The 23,619-nt window shown below is 43.9% G+C and overlaps 3 protein-coding genes across 4 annotated transcripts in view; 2 read left to right on the forward strand and 1 right to left on the reverse strand.

The window, feature by feature from the left end:
- Positions 1-1,072: 1,072 nt before the first annotated feature.
- On the forward strand, positions 1,073-5,591 carry LOC139457499 (toll-like receptor 4). Of its 2 annotated transcripts, none has more exons than XM_071238884.1 (2): positions 1,073-1,124; positions 2,936-5,591. In XM_071238884.1, the coding sequence occupies exon 2, from the start codon at positions 3,005-3,007 to the stop codon at positions 5,564-5,566; it is 2,562 nt and encodes an 853-aa protein (XP_071094985.1). In that variant the 5' UTR covers positions 1,073-1,124; positions 2,936-3,004; the 3' UTR covers positions 5,567-5,591. The 2 variants fall into 2 exon arrangements, with proteins under 2 accessions (XP_071094985.1, XP_071094987.1); XM_071238886.1 differs by lacking the exon at positions 1,073-1,124 and adding an exon at positions 1,175-1,258.
- Positions 5,592-8,390: 2,799 nt separating this feature from the next.
- LOC139457500 (uncharacterized) overlaps positions 8,391-23,619 on the reverse strand; it is a 48,812-nt gene continuing 33,583 nt past the window's right edge. Inside the window, exons 15-22 of the mRNA XM_071238887.1 lie at positions 22,932-23,031; positions 21,693-21,910; positions 18,305-18,371; positions 17,752-17,837; positions 14,284-14,410; positions 12,503-12,544; positions 8,955-9,107; positions 8,391-8,480 (exon numbers count right to left, since the gene is read on the reverse strand). Of these exons, the coding sequence (XP_071094988.1) occupies positions 8,391-8,480; positions 8,955-9,107; positions 12,503-12,544; positions 14,284-14,410; positions 17,752-17,837; positions 18,305-18,371; positions 21,693-21,910; positions 22,932-23,031 (883 nt within the window). The remainder of the gene's footprint in view (positions 8,481-8,954; positions 9,108-12,502; positions 12,545-14,283; positions 14,411-17,751; positions 17,838-18,304; positions 18,372-21,692; positions 21,911-22,931; positions 23,032-23,619) is intronic.
- LOC139457973 (autotransporter adhesin BpaC-like) lies at positions 9,205-12,222 on the forward strand. Its single transcript, XM_071239306.1, has 6 exons — positions 9,205-9,249; positions 9,721-10,662; positions 10,706-11,021; positions 11,162-11,309; positions 11,435-11,729; positions 11,836-12,222. The coding sequence occupies exons 1-6, from the start codon at positions 9,205-9,207 to the stop codon at positions 12,220-12,222; spliced, it is 2,133 nt and encodes a 710-aa protein (XP_071095407.1).

A 23,619-nucleotide genomic window follows, 5' to 3' on the forward strand; every position in this document is an offset into this window, starting at 1 on the left:
TCGTCCAACCACATTATGTTGAAATACTCGTCCAACCACATGTTGTTGAAATACTCGTCCAACCACATGTTGTTGAAATACTTATCCCACCACATGTTGTTGAAATACCCGTCCAACCACATGTTGTTGAAATACTCATCCCATCACATGTTGTTGAAATACTCGTCCAACCACATGCTGTTGAAATACCCGTCCAACCAATGTTGTTGAAATACTCGTCCCACCACATGTTGTTGAAATACTGGTCCAACCACATGCTGTTGAAATACTCGTCCCACCACATGTTGTTGAAATACTCGTCCAACCACATGTTGTTGAAATACTCGTCCAACCACATGTTGTTGAAATACTCATCCAACCACATGTTGTTGAAATACTCGTCCCACCACATGTTGTTGAAATACTCGTCCAACCACATGTTGTTGAAATACTCATCCAACCACATGTTGTTGAAATACTCGTCCCACCACATGTTGTTGAGGGGCGGTCGGGTAGCCTAGTGGTTAAAGCGTTAGCTCGTCACGCCGAAGACCCGGGTTCGATTCCCGACATGGGTACAATGTGTGAAGCCCATTTCTGGTGTCCCCCGCCGTGATATTGCTGGAATATTGCTAAAAGCGGCGTAAAACCATACTCACTCACTCACTCACATGTTGTTGAAATACTCGTCCAACCACATGCTGTTGAAATACTCATCCCACCACATGTTGTTGAAATACTCGTCCAACCACATGTTGTTGAAATACTCGTCCAACCACATGTTGTTGAAATACTCATCCAACCACATGTTGTTGAAATACTCGTCCCACCACATGTTGTTGAAATACTCGTCCAACCACATGTTGTTGAAATATTTGCATGCCCCCTCCACTGTCCTCAGCTGAAATGGTCTTATGACGCGCACACAACAGCCAGAATACGGCGCCCTTGTGTAAACACATACATTCACTGAAGGTTAGTTTCATCATGTGCAATATGTGACACACCCACCTCTTACAAAATCCTATGCTTTGAGATGACTCAGCCCTCGCAATATATGTACATTGTACACACATCAACGCACAAGTATTTATACACCAGTTGCACATAACCAAGGTCACCCAACGCGAGGAACATGAGAGCAGGTACGTCTATTGAAGCAAATGTTATGTTATACACACTACCCGAAGAATCAATATGTGTCCTATGTGCAGCAGGATGTCACTAGCATTAGGTTTGGAAATGTTTATCAACCAGCCTCAATCAGGACACGAGAGGGGTGAGGACTTTGTTTATTCCTTGTGAGAAACGTCGTAGCAGGTATGCCTATTGAAAGAATCGTTATGTTAAGTGTGTTACAAGTATTTAGTCTCCGATACTGATTTTTCACAAGGAAGTCAGAAATAACGAGGACGAACATGATCCCTGGTTTTACTGTTATTCCAACCCAAACAATGAAGCATATTTTCCAGAAGTATTTCTCTACTTTATTCCCGCCGTGATATACATCTTATAATTTCCAACATTGAAAATGTTGAGTTCAACCATCCATGTCCTTCTTGCATAATTTCCAGTTATTATGACATGATTTATTGTTTGTTGAAAATACGGTGAATGGATTTTTTTTTTTTTTTTTAAAAAAACATGAGTAAATTAGAAATGATGTCAAAATATAGGTTATTTTTGTTCCAAATTCTTAAGGACAAAATAACAGATTCACAATATTTTCTTACGATGACACTGGCAATGAGTTTTCAAAACCAATTCAAATGAAGTGCAACATATTGTCTTACATAATAATAGGATATTCACTGTTGGAATGTGCCCTACTTTTGGAGAGTATGGGTAAGTTTACTGTCACCAGTTGTCTTGCCTTATATGTAATTACAATATATTGTCAATGATCTCGAGCTCATATCACAAAATGTCCACATGTGGAACGAGTCGTTGAGACTACAGTACCCGTTTAAGAGACAATACGTCAGTCACCGAATCTTACCAACATGGCATAAAAAAGGTAGGTAAATAGACTTGACAGTCTATGTTAACATAACCTGATTTAGGCTTCGAAGGTGCACTCGCTGTAACCTGATAGATATGAATGGGTGGCCAGCCAAGCAAATAGATTTCGCCCGCATTGGACAATGGCCAATACATTCCCAAACGTAGTTTCAACATAAGCTCCCCTTTGTAAGCCAGCCTACCATAAGAAGTTGTATTCATTGGCATAATTTCGTTCATAAATATTGTTATGACACAAATTTTTTATAGAAAAATCAGGTAGAACATGTTAAATACAAAACACTGTTACTTTCGCTAAACTAGTATTTTCTAACAAAGCAGCGTCTGGTTTTTTTAGAAACCAAATTTGAGATTTGTAAGACTAAAAAATAAAGCTTCGAGGATTTTAATTAGAACAATAATCAGCATATCCTCTTTTTAAGTAATTCTTATACGATTATGAAAACTGGGGTCGTTGGATTTAGGCGAAGATGATGATGACAGTGTCAATGAAGAAATCACAGTAAAGCATGGCTTGCTTGACTATCTTGATTTGTCCACCACAAGGGATTCGTATCTCAACGCATGATCAATCAGTACCCTTTTACAAATTTAAGCTAACATTTAATCATTTCTTTGTTTTAACAGGAAGTACAGTGCATTGTTTAACAATTAGTCAATTATGTCATTAACGAAAATTGTAAGGGGCTGCATCGTCGTTAGGGGTGATCGTCCTTTTTTTGCTGGTTATCTATGGCCTGGTTTAATATTATATACTGTATTACAATATTCAAAGCATTTAATACTCTTTAATACCTTATTCTAGCCATTATATGGCCGATAAACTACCATTTTAACACACTCACTCAATCAATCAATCACTCCAACGTGCTTGCAGGTAGGGAAGTATGTTTTACAGATTCTTTTATTTACATATATTCTTCATACATTCTAGATTTCAACTAAAACTGATCAAGAACTGCAACACGGAACAGAACCGAGATCTATTCAAATTGCCAGCACAATGAAGATTATCTGTGGCCTTATCCTGACACTAACTGTGACCTCTTCTACAAGCCAGAAGACATGTCAAATAAAGCCAGACCCCCAGCTTGGTGGTAGCCGTGTTGACTGTCAGAACCTCAACCTTACCTCTGTTCCTGGTGATCTCCCTCCCAACACTGTCAGTATGGATCTCAGCGGGAACAACATAACGATTCTCAGGGACCAGGCGTTTGTGCGTCTTCCCCGATTGATGTATTTGAACATTGTAAACAGTCAAGTATCACGGTTGGAAGCAAACGCATTTAAAGGTTTATCCCTCCTTCTCAGTTTACGCCTTAATAACAATAATCTCCAACTGGACAATCACACCTATCCAGAAGATGTCTTCCGTCCTCTACAAAGTCTTACAGAATTGAACATTGGTAACAACGACTGCCGACTGAGAGGAACTACTCCGGATTGGATATTCAAATGGTTAATAAATTTAGAAACACTGACAATCGATACATTTGAATATGACATATTTGGAAGTGGATTTGGGTATTTGCAAAAACTGGTAACATTGAATATTGGAACTGGATTCGAAGATGATTGTATTCACAGTGCTATTGGCGTCATACAAAACCACACATTCTCTGTTTTTGAGAATACATCTGTACAGGTGTTGAATGTAAAAGATTCCAAACTTCTTGCAATTCATGCTGGAGCATATCTACCTTTCAAAAATATTTCCAAAATAGTTCTGGAAAACGTAATGACCTTACCAACTGCTATGGCTCTACGTGCGTTCTATGGCCTTAATGGTAAAAACGTATCTCAAGTTCTCATGAGAAATTCAAACAAGTATGTTAGTCGAAATCGAAACCTTCAAAGTCAGCTTATAACCAAAGAAACACTAATTTATCTGACTCATATTTGCATCGAACATCTGGATCTCAGCTATAGCCACATTATTTACCTTGACGAAAATTTAATACTTGTCCTTTCGCGTTGTATTAAATATCTAGATTTATCAAATAACAATATTTTGGGGGATCCATTTATATTTTTCCAAATTAGTATATGTAAAAATCTGTTGTTTTTAGATTTTTCTGACCAATACACCTTTAACAGCCACATTTATAACTCAGGAGAAGGCAATTTTGACTCTAAGTTTAAAATGACTCAAAACAGACTTCATACTCATATCAGGCACATGACTGTTTCAGAAAATAGTTCTGTATCAAAGTTAGAATCAGTAGAGATGGGAATACGTTTTCCTCCTAATCTACGTATCTGTATGTTGAGGGGAACGTTTACTCGCCTGGGGAGGTTTTTCATAACGGGTGTTACAGGTTCGTCACATTTAGCAAAATTAGATCTGTCCTACAATGAAGCATGGGGCTTTGTAAAGCAAATTAACGGGTTGAGATCCCTGAATGAAATTGATCTTTCTGGAAATGAAGGTTGGGGTATGACAGACGACTTCTTGCAGTCTTTTCCAAATCTGACGTCTCTTGCATTGAACAATATGGGCTTCGACGAGGACACACTCAGAAGAGGAGGGTCAGTACTGGAAGGACTAGAGACGATGCATGCTTTACGTTATTTAGATATAGTAGGGAATGACATTCGGTATATGGATCTGGGATCCATCAGGACACTGATCAGTCTGAATGTGTCCAGAAATAACCTTGTGTCTGTTCCTTTTGAACACAATGACCTGCCTGACCTGCACATCCTGGACCTATCAGTGAACTCCATCACCTACTTTGACGACGACACAATGGATATGTTGGAGAGTCTCGGACAGAAGAACAAGCTGGTCCTGAGGCTGAAGGGAAACCCTCTCTCCTGCTCATGCCAGTCTCTCTTGTTTGTTCGTTGGATATTTTCATCGTCGGTTACATTTGACAGCAATGGGAACTATTCATGTGTTACTGAATATGGTGCTCTTACAACAACCCAAACAGTGTACAACGAGTTTAATTACCACTGGACTTCATGTCAAGGTCGATTTTGGCTGCCAGTCTCCATAACACTGATGTGTTTAATAGCTCTTCTACTTGTGTCTGCCATGCTGGTGTCACGGAACTGGACAAGGATTGCACATCACATTTTGGTCCTCATGGGTCGTGGGATCCAGCGGGTCACTAGACAAAACTTCAACAAAGATGCTTACGTAGCCCACTCGGATGAAGAGCTTCAGTTTGTAATGCAAGATCTACGTATAGGACTGGAAGATCTACATGGACTGAAGCTTATTCTTCCCGACAGAGATTTCCTACCTGGTCAGTTTGTAGCTGATCATGTTGTTGAAAGCATTAACAAAAGCTGGAAGACAGTACTGGTTGTGTCCGACGATTTCCTGGATGACCCTTGGTCCTACTTTATCATTAAGTCAACAGCTTACTACATTTCCAACCTCAACCCTAACAGAGTGATTCTGCTCATGGTGGGAAACGTCAACCGTGGTCGACTACCTGAACTGCTGCTGAATGTAACGGACGAGGAGGATATCATCCAACTAGATGCCTTCCCTGATCCTCACAGTGATGTATGGGTCCATGTAAGGGACAGAATTCTGACACAAGCAGTATAGGTTGAATGCAAAATATGTCACTGACTAAAACCCTTTTTGTGTAGTATAAATCATCTGTTTCTGTCATATCCAAACTATGTTATATGTTTGAACATTTGCTTAGTTATTGTTGTATTTTGGATGTTTGATGATAGTTAGAGTTTCTTCCTTTTGCCCATACCTTACTCATATTTAATTAGAGTTAGTCATTGAGGTGGGCGTCGACGCTTTGGGCGTGAGAATGAGTTGAACCGCCTTGAGGGAAGAGGCAACGTGGTGATGATCAAGTTGGTCCTTCCAGTTGCATGGATTTAGAACACAAGGCAGACTGAAGGCAAAATACTGTACAGTTGGTCCTTCCAGTTGCAAGAAGTTAGAACACAAGGCAGACTGGAGGCAAAATACTGTACAGTTGGTCCTTCCAGTTGCATGAGTTTAGAACACAAGTCACACTGGGGGCAAAATACTCTACAGTTGGTCAGTTTCAGTTGCAAGAAGTTAGAACACAAGGCAGACTGGAGGCAAAATACTGTACAGTTGGTCCTTCCAGTTGCATGAATTTAGAACACAAGGCAGACTGGAGGCAAAATACTGTACAGTTAATCCTTCCAGTTGCATGAAGTTAGAACACAAGGCAGACTGGAGGCAAAATACTGTACAGTTGGTCCTTCCAGTTGCAAGAATGTAGAACACAAGGCAGACTGAAGGCAAAATACTCTACAGTTATTCCTTCCAGTTGCATGAAGTTGGAACACAAGGCTGACTGAAGGCAAAATACTTTACAGTTGGTCCTTCCAGTTGCATGAATGTAGAACACAAGGCAGACTGGAGGCAAAATACTCTACAGTTGGTCCTTCCAGTTGCATGAATGTAGAACACAAGGAAGACTGGAGGCAAAATACTCTACAGTTGGTCCTTCCAGTTGCAAGAATTAAGAACACAAGGCAGACTGAAGGCAAAATACTGTACAGTTGGTCCTTCCAGTTGCAAGAAGTTAGAACACAAGGCAGACTGGAGGCAAAATACTGTACAGTTGGTCCTTCCAGTTGCATGAAGTTAAAACACAAGGCAGACTGGGGGCAAAATACTGTACAGTTAATCCTTCCAGTTGCATGAAGTTAGAACACAAGGCAGACTGGAGGCAAAATACTGTACAGTTGGTCCTTCCAGTTGCAAGAATTTAGAACACAAGGCAGACTGGAGGCAAAATACTCTACAGTTATTCCTTCCAGTTGCATGAAGTTGGAACAGAAGGCTGACTGAAGGCAAAATACTTTACAGTTGGTCCTTCCAGTTCCATGAATGTAGAACACAAGGCAGACTGGAGGCAAAATACTGTACAGTTGGTCCTTCCAGTTGCATGAATGTAGAACACAAGGCAGACTGGAGGCAAAATACTGTGCAGTTGGTCCTTCCAGTTGCAAGAAGTTAGAACACAAGGCAGACTGGAGGCAAAATACTGTACAGTTGGTCCTACCAGTTGCAAGAATTTAGAACACAAGGCAGACTAGAGGCAAAATACTGTACAGTTGGTCCTTCCAGTTGCATGAAGTTAGAACACGAGGCAGACTGGAGGCAAAATACTCTACAGTTGGTCTTTCCAGTTGCAAGAAGTTAGAAAACAAGGCAGACTGGAGCCAAAATACTGTACAGTTGGTCCTTCCAGTTGCAAGAATTTAGAACACAAGGCAGACTGGAGGCAAAATACTGTACAGTTGGTCCTTCCAGTTGCATGAAGTTAGAACACAAGGCAGACTGGAGGCAAAATACTGTACAGTTGATCCTTCCAGTTGCAAGAAGTTAGAACACAAGGCAGACTGGAGGCAAAATACTGTACAGTTGATCCTTCCAGTTGCATGAAGTTAGAACACAAGGCTGACTGAAGGCAAAATGCTGTACAGTTGGTCCTTCCAGTTGCATGAATGTAGAACACAATGCAGACTGGAGCCAAAATACTCTACAGTTGGTCCTTCCAGTTGCATGAAGTTAGAACACAAGGCAGACTGGAGGCAAAATGCTGTACAGTTGGTCCTTCCAGTTGCATGAATTTAGAACACAAGGCACACTGGAGGCAAAATACTGTACAGTTGGTCCTTCCAGTTGCAAGAATTTAGAAACACAAGGCACACTGGAGGCAAAATACTGTACAGTTGGTCCTTCCAGTTGCATGAATATAGAACACAAGGCACACTGGAGGCAAAATACTGTACAGTTGGTCCTTCCAGTTGCATGAATTAAGAACACAAGGCTGACTGGAGGCAAAATACTGTACAGTTGGTCCTTCCAGTTGCATGAAGTTAGAACACAAGGCAGACTGGAGGCAAAATACTGTACAGTTGGTCCTTCCAGTTGCATGAGTTAAGAACACAAGGTTGACTGGAGGCAAAATACTGTACAGTTGGTCCTTCCAGTTGCATGAAGTTAGAACACAAGGCAGACTGGAGGCAAAATACTGTACAGCAACTCGAAACCTGGGAGATACCGCTGTCAGGTGATGACCCTGATAGAGATTATAGTTTGGAGAGTGAGTTTGATTTTACGCCGCTTTTAGCAATATTCCAGCAATATCACGGCGGGGACACCAGAAATGGGCTTCACACATTGTACCCATGTCGGGAATCGAACCCGGGTCTTCGGCGTGACGAGCGAACACTTTAACCACTAGACAGCCCCACCACTCCACGACTTTGAACTTACGGTTTAAATAAAACTCGTTCGAACATAATCTTCTCAAGTGGTGCATGATATTTTATTGACAATGAATTTTACAATTAACTCAATTTTAACTGACAACGAAATTTGAAATTGTCGAATGGTTAGCCTCTTTAGCTTGGTTGCTTCTTGCTTAACCTTCACTATTTGGCAAGTCTGGCTTATCTTGACAAAGATCAGGGACAGACGGCTTTCTCGAAATTTGCTTCACTTTAGATGTTGTCTGAAAATTAAATAATAAAAAAAGTTAAATTGTAAACAAAATAGGCCAACTTCCGCAAACACAAAACAATAGCTCACAGATGCGTGTTTATCGACGGAAACTAATAAAATATCATGTATCATGTTATTTATCTGAAGAACGGAGCGGTGGGGTAGCCTCGTGGTTAATGCATTCGCTCCTCGGGACAGAGGTCTGGGTTCGATTCCCTACATGGGTACAATGCTTGAAGCCCATTTGTGGTGTTGCCCGCCCTGGTAATTCTGGAATATTGCTTAAAGTGGCGTCATACCCACTATCCGGAAAAAGGGGGATACTTTATACACAACCCGCACACGCACACGCACACGCACACGCACACACACGCACGCACGTACAAAGGCAGGTACACATATACACACGGGCGACATTAAACCCTATTTCACCCCCACCTCATCAGATTACACGACCCCTGATTCAACGCATTGGTTCACCTACCACCGTGAAAACGTCCTGAACACTCCGAAGAGTTCGGTTTGGCTTTAGGAACTGCATTGTCCATGCATTTTGTGTCGGCGAGGAGACCTTGACCTCGCACATGTGGACTCGGCTCTGACGGAGGGCAATTTTCTTTTTCCATGACATCATCACCTACATAATTACAACGAGCGAGTGTGAACACAGTGAGCATTTACGTTTAAATCTTCCTCAAATTTCCAAGCGAAAGAATTCATTTCACCCTGAGATCATGATTGTGATGAGTGTCATGTTCTTTCCAGCCCCGGGAGCAGGGGTGGCCCAGTCGTCTAAGGCGCCGCGATTCGCTGTGCAGCGTTGCGTCCCTTGGGCACGCCAGAAACCTATGATTTCGGGTTCGAATCCCGGTTCGCCCCGATTATGTTTCTAGGTTTATCAGCACCATACCCGTGCTCGTGGGTTTCACCGAAGTGGTAAACGTCTGAGACCTGCATTACTTCGGGCTTTCCTCCCACATTAAGCTGACACGCCGTGATATAACTGGAATACTGTTAAAAGCGGCGTTAAACCCAACTCACTCTTTCACTCATTGCAGAGGGGACAAACATCCACAGGGAGGTGACAAACAGCTACACCAACATCCACACAGGGGAGACAAATATCTACATGGAAGGGGACAAATTTAAACATCCACACAGAAAGGCACAAACATCCACACGGAGGGCACAAACATCCACACGGTGGGCACAAACATCCACACACAGGGCACAAACATCCACACACACAGGGCACAAACATCTACACGGTGGGCACAAACATCCAAACGGAGCGGACAAACATCCACACACAGGGCACAAACATCCACACTGAGGGCACAAACATCCACGCGGAAGGCACAAACATCCACACACAGGGCACAAACATCCACGCGGAGGGGACAAACATCCACACGGAGGGCACAAACATCTACACGGAGGGCACAAACATCTACACAGTGGGCACAAACATCCACACTGAGGGCACAAACATCTACACGCAGGGCACAAACATCCACGCGGAAGGCACAAACATCCACACACAGGGCACAAACATCCATGCGGAGGGGACAAACATCCACACGGAGGGCACAAACATCCACACGGAGGGCACAAACATCTACACGGTGGGCACAAACATCCACACGGAGCGGACAAACATCCACACACAGGGGACAAACATCCACGCGGAGGGGACAAACATCCACGCGGAGGGGACAAACATCCATATGGAGAGGACAAACATCCACACGGAGGGCACAAACATCCACACACAGGGGACAAACATCCACGCGAAGGGCACAAACATCTACACGGTGGGCACAAACATCCACACGGAGGGCACAAACATCCACACACAGGGCACAAACATCCACATGGAGGGTACACAAATCCACACGGTGGGCACAAACATCCACGCGGAGGGCACAAACATCCACACACAGGGCACAAACATCCACATGGAGGGTACACAAATCCACACGGTGGGCACAAACATCCACGCGGAGGGCACAAACATCCACGCAAAGGGCACAAACATCCCTACGCAGGGCACAAACATCCACACGGTGGGCACAAACATCCACACGGAGGGTACAAACATCCACACGGTGGGCACAAACATCCACACGGTGGTTACAAACATGTACACGGAGGGCACAAACACCCACACAGAGGGCACAAACATCAACACGGTGGGCACAAACATCTACACGGTGGGGACAAACATCCACACAGTGGGCACAAACATCCACACGGAGGGCACAAACATCCACGCGGAGGGCACAAACATCCACGCGGAGGGGACAAACATCCACACAGAGGGGACTAACATCCACACAGAGGGCACAAACATCCACACAGAGGGGAGAAACATCCACACAGAGGCCACAAACATCCACGCGGAGGGCACAAACATCCACACAGAGGGGACTAACATCAACACAGAGGGCACAAACATCCACGCGGAGGGGACAAACATCCACACAGGGCACAAACATCCACGCGAAGGGCACAAACATCCACGGGGAGGGAACAAACATCCACACGGAGGGCACAAACATCCACACACAGGGCACAAACATCCACGCGAAGGGCACAAACATCCACGCGGAGGGCACAAACATCCACACGATGGGTTCAAACATTCACGCAGTGGGCACAAACATCCACACAGAGGGCACAAACATCCAGACAGGGCACAAACATCCACGCGAAGGGCACAAACATCCACGCGGAGGGCACAAACATCCACACGATGGGTTCAGACATTCACGCGGTGGGCACAAACATCCACACGGAAGGCACAAACATCCACACGGAGGGTACAAACATCCACACGGTGGGCACAAACATCCACGCGGAGGGCACAAACATCCACGCGAAGGGCACAAACATCCACGCGGAGGGCACAAACATCCACACATAGGGTACAAACATCCACACGGAGGGCATAAACATCCACAGGGTGGTTACAAACATCCACACGGAGGGCACAAACATCCACACGCAGGGCACAAACATCCACACAGAGGGCACAAACATCCACACGGTGGGCACAAACATCCACGCGGAAGGCACAAACATCCACACGGAGGGCACAAACATCCACACGAAGGGGACAAACATCCACATGTTGGGCACAAACATCCACACGGAGGGGACTAACATCCACACGGTGGGCACAAACATCGACACGGAGGGCACAAACATCTACACGGAGGGCACAAACATCCACACTGTGGGGACAAACTTCTACATGGTGGGCACAAACATCCACACGGAGGGCACAAACATCTACACGGAGGGTACAAACATCCACACAGAGGGGACTAACATCCACACAGAGGGCACAAACATCCACACAGAGGGGAGAAACATCCACACAGAGGCCACAAACATCCACGCGGAGGGCACAAACATCCACACAGAGGGGACTAACATCCACACAGAGGGCACAAACATCCACGCGGAGGGGACAAACATCCACACAGAGGGGAGAAACATCCACACAGAGGCCACAAACATCCACGCGGAGGGCACAAACATCCACACAGAGGGGACTAACATCCACACAGAGGGCACAAACATCCACACGGAGGGCACAAACATCCACATGGAGGGTACAAACATCTACACAGAGGGCACAAACATCCACACGGAGGGGACAAACATCCACACGGTGGGCACAAACATCCACACAAGGGGAGAAACATCTACACGGTAGGCACAAACATCCACACAGGTGGGACTAATATCCACACGGAGGGGACAAACATCCACACCGAGGCAACAAACATCCACACGGAATGGGACGAACATCTACACGGAGGGCACAAACATCCACACGGAGGGGACAAACATCTACACGGAGGCAACAAACATCTACACGGACGGAACAAACATCCACACGAAGGCAACAATTATCTTCACGGAATGGGACAAACATCTACACGGAGGGCACAAACATCCACACGGAGGGCACAAACATCCACACGGAGGGGACAAACATCCACACGGAGCGGACAAACTCACGTCTTCATTGAGTAAACAGTGGAAGATGAGTACCAGCACCCCCTGCAATAAACCAAAACAAGAGTTACTGTTATCTGAAAAGTTAACAACGTCACAGTTACTTCAGCTCGAGAGCATCATGCAAAATGCAGAGGTACTGTCCCATGTCACCCCGTGGTCAACAGCCCGTTTTCTAGTAATATCACAGAGCATATATTTCTTGATACTTTTTAAAATATTTCATAAATTAAGCTTGACCAGTAAATCTCGATTATGGCGCCACTGGTCAACCGCAGCAGCTGTGCCCTAGCAAACGCGTTCATGCGAACGTCAAATTACGTAATCACAGATAAAGTCTTCTCTTGGTCAAAAACTGACAACTTTTTGTGTGACCTATTGGCGCATATTTGAGCATCGGCTTTACCGTAATTGAGACCAACCCTTGTCAGGCCGCACTGAAGCTATATTCTTACAACCTAGGTTATGATATGGCAGTTTTCATATCACACTCAGTATCAACCCATATCAACCCGAGGCCCAGAGGGTGAGTGAGTGAGTATGGTTTCATGCCGCGTTCAGCAATATTCCAGCAATATTACGGCGGGGGACACCTGAAATGGGCTTCACACATTGTAATATGGGGTTCGAGGGTTGATATGGGGTACATGTATGATAAGAAACTTTTCATCATACATCAAACTGTAAAATGTATCCATTTATTAAAAAAATCCTTCAAATCCTTCATAACGCAACTCAGTCTTTAAAAAGTATATTATCAAAGTAGATCAAATAGGTCCTGACTAGCTTCATTATCCTCAGGTTTATCCAAGATAGCTCAAGCGAATGCAATACGTTTTCACCTTATCTGAGAGCTTGACGAGCATGCGAGCAGACGACACACGAAGGGACGTAACTCCAGTTTCTCACCATCCGGTCCGATACCTCACATTGAGTAATATTAAAGCTATAAGACATCAGCCAGTCAAATATCTCGTCAAACCAGTGATTGATATCATGAGCAACGCCCACACTGCCACGGTGCGATGACATGCAATCCACAAACTCCCCGAGCCACCATGACCGCCTTTCGACATGCATAGGTCGTGTCCGATCATGCGCATTGGTAATCGACTCTTTCTAAACTGGACCACGTGAAGAGTGCCGTTGAACACGACAACCTTGGCGCAACGACGGTCGTAAGTCTATGTTAAGGTACGGGAGTTACGCTCACCTTAGCGCTAAGATCGCTTTGTACAACGGCACACAAGGTTGTCCTCAGCAAGTCGTGATGTCATGGTTGTAAGAGGCGACCAACAGATGGTCAGACTCACTGTCTTGGTTGATGCATGTCATCGTATCCCAATTGCGTCGGCCAATGCTCATGATGTCAATCACTGGATTGTCTGGTCCAGACTCTTTATACAGACCGTCGTCATATTGCTGGAAAACTGCTGAGTGGGGCGTTTACAACAAACGACTGATACATTAAACTATTCGGGGCGGGTGGTTGGTTGGTTGGTTTCTTGTTTAACGCCGCACTCAGCAATATTCCAGCTATATGACGGCGGTCTGTAAATAATCGAGTCTGGACCAGACAATCCAGTGATTGATATCATGAGCATCGATCCACGCAATTGGGATCGATGACATGCATTAACCAAGTCAGCGAGCCTGACCACCAGATCCCGTTAGTCGTCTCTTACGACAAGCATAGTCGCCTTTTACGGCAAGCATGGGTTGCTGAAGACCTATTCTACCCCGGATCTTCACGGGTCGGGGCGGGTGAAAATCCCTGGGGTTACCTGCAGTCCGTTCAGCAGGGTGAAGAGGTACTGGAAGATGACGGTGGAGCTGTTCACAGCAAACACTCCCACAATCCACGTCGGCCCCAACAGTGGGAGGAGTATGACGCAGGCCCGTATGTTGGACCTGCACACAGATGAATGTGATCATTGAATGAGTCAGTGAGTTTTTACGCCGCTTTTAACATCACCAGAAATGGCCTTCACACATTATACGCATGTGGGCAATCGATCCCGAGTCTTCGGCCCAACCAGCCACTTGAGTTAGAGGTGTTTTTAAACAAAACATATATATTCATGGTACTTTTCGACATCCACATTTTCCTAAACGAACACAATTGCATCCATGTGGAGGGGGCACGGGTGGCCCTGTCGTCTAAGGCGCCGCGATTCGCTGTGCAGAGTTGCGTCACTAAGGCACGCCAGAAACCTATGATTGTGGGTTCGAATCCCTGTTCGCCCCGATTATGTTTCTAGCTTGGTCAGCACCATACCCGTGCTCGCAGGTTTCACCGAAGTGGTAAACGTCTGAGACCTGCATCACTTCGGGCTTTCCTCCCACATTAAGCTGACACACCGTGATATAACTGGAATACTGTTAAAAGCGGCGTTAAACCCAACTCACTCCTTCTGCCATGTGGAGAACCCTTCCAAATTTGATGCATCAGTGACTGACAAAAACGATGTCCGATGTAATTCCCTATTTTGACTTGTACCATATGGTCCCGTGTTGGGTTTTTTTCAGGTGAACGATTAACTTGCCTTTGCATGTATTTGTGATGGGTGCCACCTGTGGGGAGGAAACGCTCACCTTTTCGCGAACACCTGGTACTATTGCTATTCAGCTGTAGAAACTAACAGTTTTCGTCCACTAGTCCTTATAATGATAACATATAGCAAAACTACGGAAGCCTTTTAGGGCCATTTTTTTTTTTTTTCTTTCGATACTATCTTGAAATTACAAGAAACTAAGTTGAAATTTCAAGATACTAAGTTGAAATTTCAAGATACTATCGAAAAAAATAATAAAAACAAATGGTCCTAAAAGGCTTCCGTACAAAACCCTTAAAAGGGGCAAATTTCTACTAGTCCTTTGATACCTTTACTACTGGGCAGTTTGGCAAGGACTACAGGACTAGTGCCAATTTCTAACCCTGCTATTTGATAGTGATTCAAAAACATGTGTTCATGATATAGCCTTTATGCAGAGGTTCCTATTGGAAAGGGTTTTGTCGTTTTATTTGGCGCAGTATTCATCAACATGTTCCTTCTATGAGTTACCGCTCCTACTCCATTTTGGAGTCTGGACCAGACCATGCAGTGATCAATATTGTGAGCAACTTTCCACGTCGTCGGGTACGAACACACGCAAACAACCAAGTCACTGACCGAGACCACTTAATCCGTTTGGTCGCCTCTTTCGACCAACCCGGAATCCCTTAGCTTTACTGAGGAACACTTCCGTGAAGATCCGGGGTAAAATAGGTCTTCAGCAACCCATGCTTGTCGTAAAAGGCGACTTGTCTTGTCGTAAAAGGCGACTTGTCTTGTCGTAAAAGGTGACTTTGCTTGTCGTAAAAGGCAACTTGGCTTGTCGTAAAAGGCGACTTTGCTTGTCGTATAAGGCGACTTGGCTTGTTGTAAAAGGCGACTTAGCTTGTCATAAAAGGCGACTTGTCTTGTCGTAAAAGGTGACTTTGCTTGTCACCTTTAGGCGACTTGGCTTGTCGTAAAAGGCGACTTGTCTTGCCGTAAAAGGTGACTTTGCTTGTATTAAAAGGCGACTTTGCTTGTCGTAAAAGGCGACTTGGCTTGTCGTAAAAGGCGACTTTGCTTGTCGTAAAAGGCGACTTGGCTTGTCGTAAAAGGTGACTTTGCTTGTCGTAATAGCCGACTTGGCTTGTCATAAAAGGCCACTTTGCTTGTCGTAAGAGGAGACTTTGTTTGTCGTAATAGCCGACTTTGCTTGTCATAAGAGGCGGCTGGTCAGGACACATTGCCTGACAGATGTTTCATCCAAGCTTAGACAAATGCGCCACTCTACAGCAAAACAGAACATGTTGAGGTCACTTCAAGATATCCCTCGTGGGGATTCCGGGTTAGACTAAGGCCCCAGCAACCAATGCTTGCCGTAAAAGGCGACTAACGGGATCGGGTGCACAGGATATCTGACTTGGTTGATGCATGTGGTCGTATTCCAATTGCATGGACCGATGCTCATGACATCAGTCATTCGGTTGTCTGGTCCAGACTCGATTATTTACAGACCGTCCTCATATAGCTGGAATATTGCTGAGTCCGGCGTTAAGCAACAAACAAACTGGGGAACACCATGACTAATGCTACACCAAGAATTGTCACATGTTGCTGGACTGTGGCAGAGGTACTAGGCAGGCTGCAACGAAGTTAAGACAGCGTCATCTATTAAATTAGCATGGTGGATCTAGACAAATTACTGACTGAGGTGTTTTTTATACAGTCTATATGTATTTACTATTAATCTACACCTTTCTCTCGTCACGATATGGCTGAAATATTGCCGATTTCGAAATCTGGGGCGTAGCTTTCACAAGTGCAGGCAGCAATTGAGACCGGTTGGGATATCAGTGAGTGAGTGAATGAGTGAGTATGGTTTAACGCCGCTTTTAGCAATATACCAGCAATATCACGGCGGGGGACACACATTGTACCCATGTCGGGAATCGAACCCGGGTTTTCGGCGTGACGAGCGAACGCTTTAACCACTAGGCTACAAGACTGCCCCTGGTTAGGATATCAACTTCCATACTTGTGATGTAGCACTCTGCGACTTGCAGCACTCTTTTCTCGAATTAAAAAAATGGGGGCAAAAGAAAGAATACCGAGTGTGGTTAGTATGTAATTAAAAATTGATAAATGATATTTACCATCTCAGTCAAAGCTCTCGAAATACAATGTTTATTCCGAATGCAGGACATTTACCATCTCAGCCAAGGCTCGCTGAATACAATGTTTATTCCCCAATACAGGATATTTACCATCTCAGTCAAGGCACGCTAAATACAATGTTTATTCCCCAAAACAGGATATTTACCATCTCAGTCAAGGCTCGCGAAATACAATGTTTATTCCCAATACAGGATATTTGCCATCTCAGTCAAGGCTCGCGAAATACAATGTTTATTCCCAATACAGGATATTTGCCATCTCAGTCAAGGCTCGCGAAATACAATGTTTATTCCCAATACAGGATATTTGCCATCTCAGTCAAGGCTCGGTAAATACATTGTTTATTCCCAAAACAGGATATTTACCATCCCGCCTGTAAAAGACACCATATAATTCATTTTGTTTGGAAAAAATTTGATCAATCTCAATATAATACATAATTGACACCGTATTCATTTCGCCAAACCCATTCACTATACAGTGTTCGGTGAGCATGAGGCAGTCACACCGCAGATGATGGGGAATACAAAGAACACTCACTTTATCTTTTGATGGTCTGTCTTCTTAGCGTTGGCCTTGACCCTGTTGAACTTTAACATCACGAGCACAAGGACAAGGACGTTGACCTGTAAGGTCAAAATTTTAGTTTCATACAACATGAAGGCTAAGCGTGAGTGAATCTGGTTTTACGTTAGTGAGTTAAAATTAAAGTCACATCGGCAATATTTCATCCATGGTGTTACTTGATATTTTATACGTTAACATTGTGGTACAGTTATTGGAAATAGCTGGAAATGAATCATTTAAAACTAAACTGATGCCACTGAATTTGGTCAGCTGCACTTTTCACACTCAAGACACTGTATATTTCAGTTAAAAAATGAAATGTTTGAAAGAATGGATGATCAATAAAATCTCACTCTTTTCATATCAGGTTTATTAAGACCTGTTAAAACACTAAAACACTCCTCCTACATCAAGCTGGCACGTCGTGATATAACTGAAATCTGTTCCAACTGGTTTTGTGTACATAACTCCTTGACAGCCTCATCGCCCACTGTGGAGATAGTGAATGAAGGCAACACCCACTTACCGTAAACACCAACAGTGCCGGAACAATAAAGGCAAACACAAGTCCTTCTTCCGGAGACAGCCAACAGCTGAAGAATAGGAAAGTGTTTCGTTTGTTTGCTATCATTTACATCACATTCATTAAACGCGAGTGTGGGCCAGACAAACCAGAGATTGACTTAATGATGATCTCCCTGTCAGGGTACGAGCAATGCAAGTCGACATACGGTTTGTTTGTTTGTTTGTTTTCTTGTTTAACGCCGCACTCAGCAGTATTCTAGCTAGAGAGAGAGAGAAAGAGAGAGAGAGAGAGAGATTCTTTACTTCCTCCAAACGAATGAAGATTACAATATTAAGATATAATTATGTTTAACATGAATTGGGGGTATATTTACACATGTCCATAAACATACAAGGTTTTTTTAGCAGGTATCGCCATTTCCTTATAAAGCGGCTTACATTAATTATTACTTCTGCCCACACATCTCTTTCTAGTTCCATAATACATTCTACTGGACATCCGCCAAGTAAAAAGGCAAGAATAACATCATCATCTTTCTCCCAGATCTTAACAAAAACATTTATATTCAGGATATCACATATGGGATTAAAAAGTAAATTTCGGTCATTCATATTGATCGCGCAGGACATATACACGTGCTTTACAATATCACTGGCAACAGTTTTACAATAGCATTCTCTAGAGACAATTTCAGCTGATCCATAGAATACAAGTCTTGCAATATTAGTTAAATGGTCGTCGCAGCGCTAGGTGTGTTTTAAAGTACAGTAGTTACGGTCGTAGAGCTAAGTTTGTGTTAAAGTATAGGAATTACGGTAGTCACAGCGCTTAGTCTGTGTAAAAGTGTAGGAATTACAGTAGTCACAGCGCTTAGTCTGTGTTAAAGTGTAGGAATTACGGTAGTCACAGCGCTTAGTCTGTGTTAAAGTGTAGGAATTACGGTAGTCACAGCGCTTAGTCTGTGTTAAAGTATAGGAATTACGGTAGACACAGCGCTTAGTCTGTGTTAAAGTGTAGGAATTACGGTAGTCACAGTGCTAAGTCTGTGTTAAAGTATAGGAATTACGGTAGTCACAGCGCTTAGTCTGTGTTAAAGTATAGGAATTACTGTAGTCACAGCGCTTAGTCTGTGTTAAAGTGTAGGAATAACGGTAGTCACAGCGCTAGGTCTGTGTTAAAGTATAGGAGTTATGGTAGTCGCAGTGCTAAGTCTGTGTTAAAGTATAGGAGTTACGGTAGTGGCAGCGCTAAGTCTGTGTTAAAGTCTAGGAGTTACGGTTTCGCAGCCCTAAGTCTGTGTTAAAGTGTAGGAGTTACGGTAGACTCAGTGCTAAGTCTGTGTTAAAGTATAGTTGTCACGGTAGTCGCAGCGCTAAGACGGTGTTAAAGTGTAGGAGTTACGGTAGTCGTAGCACTAAGTCTGTTTTAAAGTCTAGGAGTTACGGTCGTCGCAGCGCTAAGTCTCCTATACTTTAAAACAGACTTAGCGCTGCGACGAGCATAACTCCTATACTTTAAAACAGACTTAGCGATACGACTACCATAACTCCTATACTTAAACATAGACTTAGCGATACTACTACCATAACTCCTATACTTAAACACAGACTTAGCGATACGACTACCATAACTCCTATACTTAAACACAGACTTAGCGATACGACTACCATAACTCCTATACTTAAACACAGACTTAGCGATACGACTACCATAACTCCTATACTTTAACACAGACTTAGCGCTACGACTACCATAACTCCTATACTTAAACACAGACTTAGCGATACGACTACCATAACTCCTATACTTTAACACAGACTTAGCGCTACGACTACCATAACTCCTATACTTAAACACAGACTTAGCGCTACGACTACCGTCACTCCTATACTTTAACACAGACTTAGGGCTGCGACTACCATAACTCCTATACTTTAAAACAGACTTAGCGCTACGACTACCGTCACTCCTATACTTTAACACAGACTTAGGGCTGCGACTACCATAACTCCTATACTTTAACACAGACTTAGCGCTACGACTACCGTAACTCCTATACTTTAACACAGACTTAGCTCTACGACTACCATAACTCCTATACTTTAACACAGACTTAGCGCTACGACTACCGTCACTCCTATACTTTAACACAGACTTAGCGCTACGACTACCGTCACTCCTATATTTTAACACAGACTTAGGGCTGCGACTACCATAACTCCTATACTTAAACACAGACTTAGGGCTGCGACTCTCATAACTCCTATACTTTAAAACAGACTTAGCACTGCGACTACCGTAACTCCTATACTTTAACACAGACTTAGGGCTGCGACTACCATAACTCCTATACTTAAACACAGACTTAGCGCTACGACTACCATAACTCCTATACTTTAACACAGACTTAGCACTGCGACTACCGTCACTCCTATACTTTAACACAGACTTAGGGCTGCGACTACCATAACTCCTATACTTTAACACAGACTTAGCACTGCGACTGCCATAACTCCTATACTTTAACACAGACTTAGGGCTGCGACTACCATAACTCCTATACTTTAACACAGACTTACCGCTACGACTACCGTAATTCCTATACTTTAACACAGACTTAGCTCTACGACTACCGTAATTCCTATACTTTAACACAGACTTAGCGCTACGACTACCGTCACTCCTATACTTTAACACAGACTTAGCGCTACAACTACCGTCACTCCTATACTTTAACACAGACTTAGGGCTGCGACTACCATAACTCCTATACTTAAACACAGACTTAGCGCTACGACTACCGTCACTCCTATACTTTAACACAGACTTAGGGCTTCGACTCTCAGAACTCCTATACTTTAAAACAGACTTAGCACTGCGACTACCGTAACTCCTATACTTTAACACAGACTTAGCACTGCGACTACCGTAACTCCTATACTTTAACACAGACTTAGGGCTGCGACTACCATAATTCCTATACTTTAACACAGACTTAGGGCTGCGACTACCATAACTCCTATACTTTAACACAGACTTAGGGCTCCGACTACCATAACTCCTATACTTTAACACAGACTTAGGGCTGCGACTATCGTAACTCCTATACTTTAACACAGACTTAGGGCTGCAACTATCGTAACTCCTATACTTAAACACAGACTTAGCGATACGACTACCATGACTCCTATACTTTAACATAGACTAATAATAACATAGACTGCGACTACCGTAACTCCTGAAATTAAGAAATTATCTTTCTAACCCAAACATTGAATGATATAAGATGCAAAGTTTCTGATTTTCGTGTCATAACTGAAAAGCCGGTCTGATTTAGCTTTTCACCCGGGACAAACCATCCATATCCCATAGGTAACAGGTAACTTACTACTTTTCATATCCGTACTGATGGTAGGCTTTAATCAGGGACACTCCCACTATGACGAGGGGGGTGAGGTAGGAGACGATCGTGTACCCCACATAGTAGTTCTCCCGATTGAAGACATCCGACACCCGGAAGTAGAGCTCCACACCCTGCGTCAGCATCCACATGATGCAAGCCAGAAACAGGTAGTGCAGCAGGACAGCCACTGCCTTACACAGCATCTGGAATGAGTGAGTGAGTGAGTGAGTGAGTTGGGTTTAACGCCGCTTTTAACAGTATTCCAGTTATATCACGGCGTGTCAGCTCAATGTGGGATGAAAGTCTGAAGTAATGCAAGCTTCAGTCGTTTACCACTTCGGTGAAACCCACGGGTATAGTGCTGACAAAGCTGAAAACATAATCGGGGCGAACCGGGATTCGAACCCACAATCATAGATTTCTGGTGTGCCCAAGGGACGCAACTCTGCATAGCGAATCGCGGCGCCTTAGACGACCGGGCCACCGGTGCCCCCACAGCATCTGGAAGAGGAGGTTCAGAGTGAGTGAGTGAGTGAGTGAGTGAGTGAGTGAGTGAGTGAGAGACTATAAAGAACATATTGCCGCATATTATTATCTCAGTGCTATCAGGAGGGTGGGAGGTCTTTGTTTTAACGCCGCTTTCAAAAATTATTTAAGTTGTAGCAGGGTGTGTCAGCTTGATGAGGGAGGAGTGAGTGAGTGAGTGAGTTGGGTTTAACTCTGCTTTGAACAGTATTTGAGTTATATCACGGCTTGCAAGCTTGATGTAGGAGGAGTGAGTGACATGGGTTTATAGCCAATTTGAACAATATTTCAGTTATATGAAGACGTGATGGAAGGAGTGAGTGAGTGAGTTTATCGCTTCTTCGAACAGTATTGGATATATGTCACTGTAATGTCACTACGTGTTAGCACGATGTGGGAAGAAAGCCCACGTGTAGTATATTAATATAATAACAACAAAACCCTTTCAAGAAAAAAGAGATATCTGCTAAAAGCAGAGTCCGCTGTTCGATTACGACTGTAGCATAAGCATGTGTTTATGAGTCGTTATCAAACAGTGATGACACCAGGTGTTTCGCGAAAATGCAGTAGGCCTGAGACGATTACCTGTTTGGCGAAACCCTAACAAACATAGAAACATAATCTTGGAGTGACGGAAAAAACATTCTGTCTCAACAAGATATGCCCCTCCCGAATATGAAAAAGACGGCCCCTCCTAACCTCGTTGTGGGTCTTGTCAATGCCTGCCAGGAACACTGTCTGAGCCAGCAGTAGCATACACACCATGTTCTTTAGTATGTACAACCGTTTGGACGCTCGTCTGAAATGGATGTAGTATTCTGACAAATATGATTCACACTCTCACGGACACAAACACAGACACAAACACACGCGCTCACACACACACTCACCCACACAGACACAAACACACTAACACAGACACACACACTCACACACACATACATTCTCACAAAGACACAAACAAACACACAAACTCACACACAGACACAAACACACACACACACATATATATATACACTCACACACACATATACACACACAGACACGCTCACACAAACACTCACAGACACGCTCACACACACACACAGACACACTCACACAAACACTCACAGACACGCTCACACACACATATATATATATACACCCACCCACAGACACGCTCACACAAACACTCACAGACACGCTCACTCACACACACACACCCACAGACACGCTCACACACAAACACTCACAGACACGCTCACTCACACACACACTCACAGACACGCTCACACACACACTCACAGACACGCTCACTCACACATAGAGACACGCTCACACAAACACTCACAGACACGCTCACATACACACACACAGACACGCTCACACAAACACTCACAGACACGTT

The sequence above is a fragment of the Haliotis cracherodii genome, unplaced genomic scaffold (genome assembly GCF_022045235.1).
Source record: "Haliotis cracherodii isolate W230 unplaced genomic scaffold, xgHalCrac1.p SCAF_12, whole genome shotgun sequence".
NCBI lineage: Eukaryota > Metazoa > Mollusca > Gastropoda > Lepetellida > Haliotidae > Haliotis > Haliotis cracherodii.

Bases quoted from the DNA above. Each gene is read 5' to 3' on its own strand.
- LOC139457973 (XM_071239306.1), top strand. From the start codon at position 9,205: ATGATTGTGATGAGTGTCATGTTCTTTCCAGCCCCGGGAGCAGGG. The intron at 10,663-10,705 runs GTGGGCACAAAC...ACATCCACACAG, and splicing joins AGGGCACAAACATCAACACG to TGGGCACAAACATCCACACG. The intron at 11,310-11,434 runs GTGGGCACAAAC...AAACATCCACAG, and splicing joins AGGGTACAAACATCCACACG to GGTGGTTACAAACATCCACA.
- LOC139457499 (XM_071238884.1), top strand. From the start codon at position 3,005: ATGAAGATTATCTGTGGCCTTATCCTGACACTAACTGTGACCTCTTCT.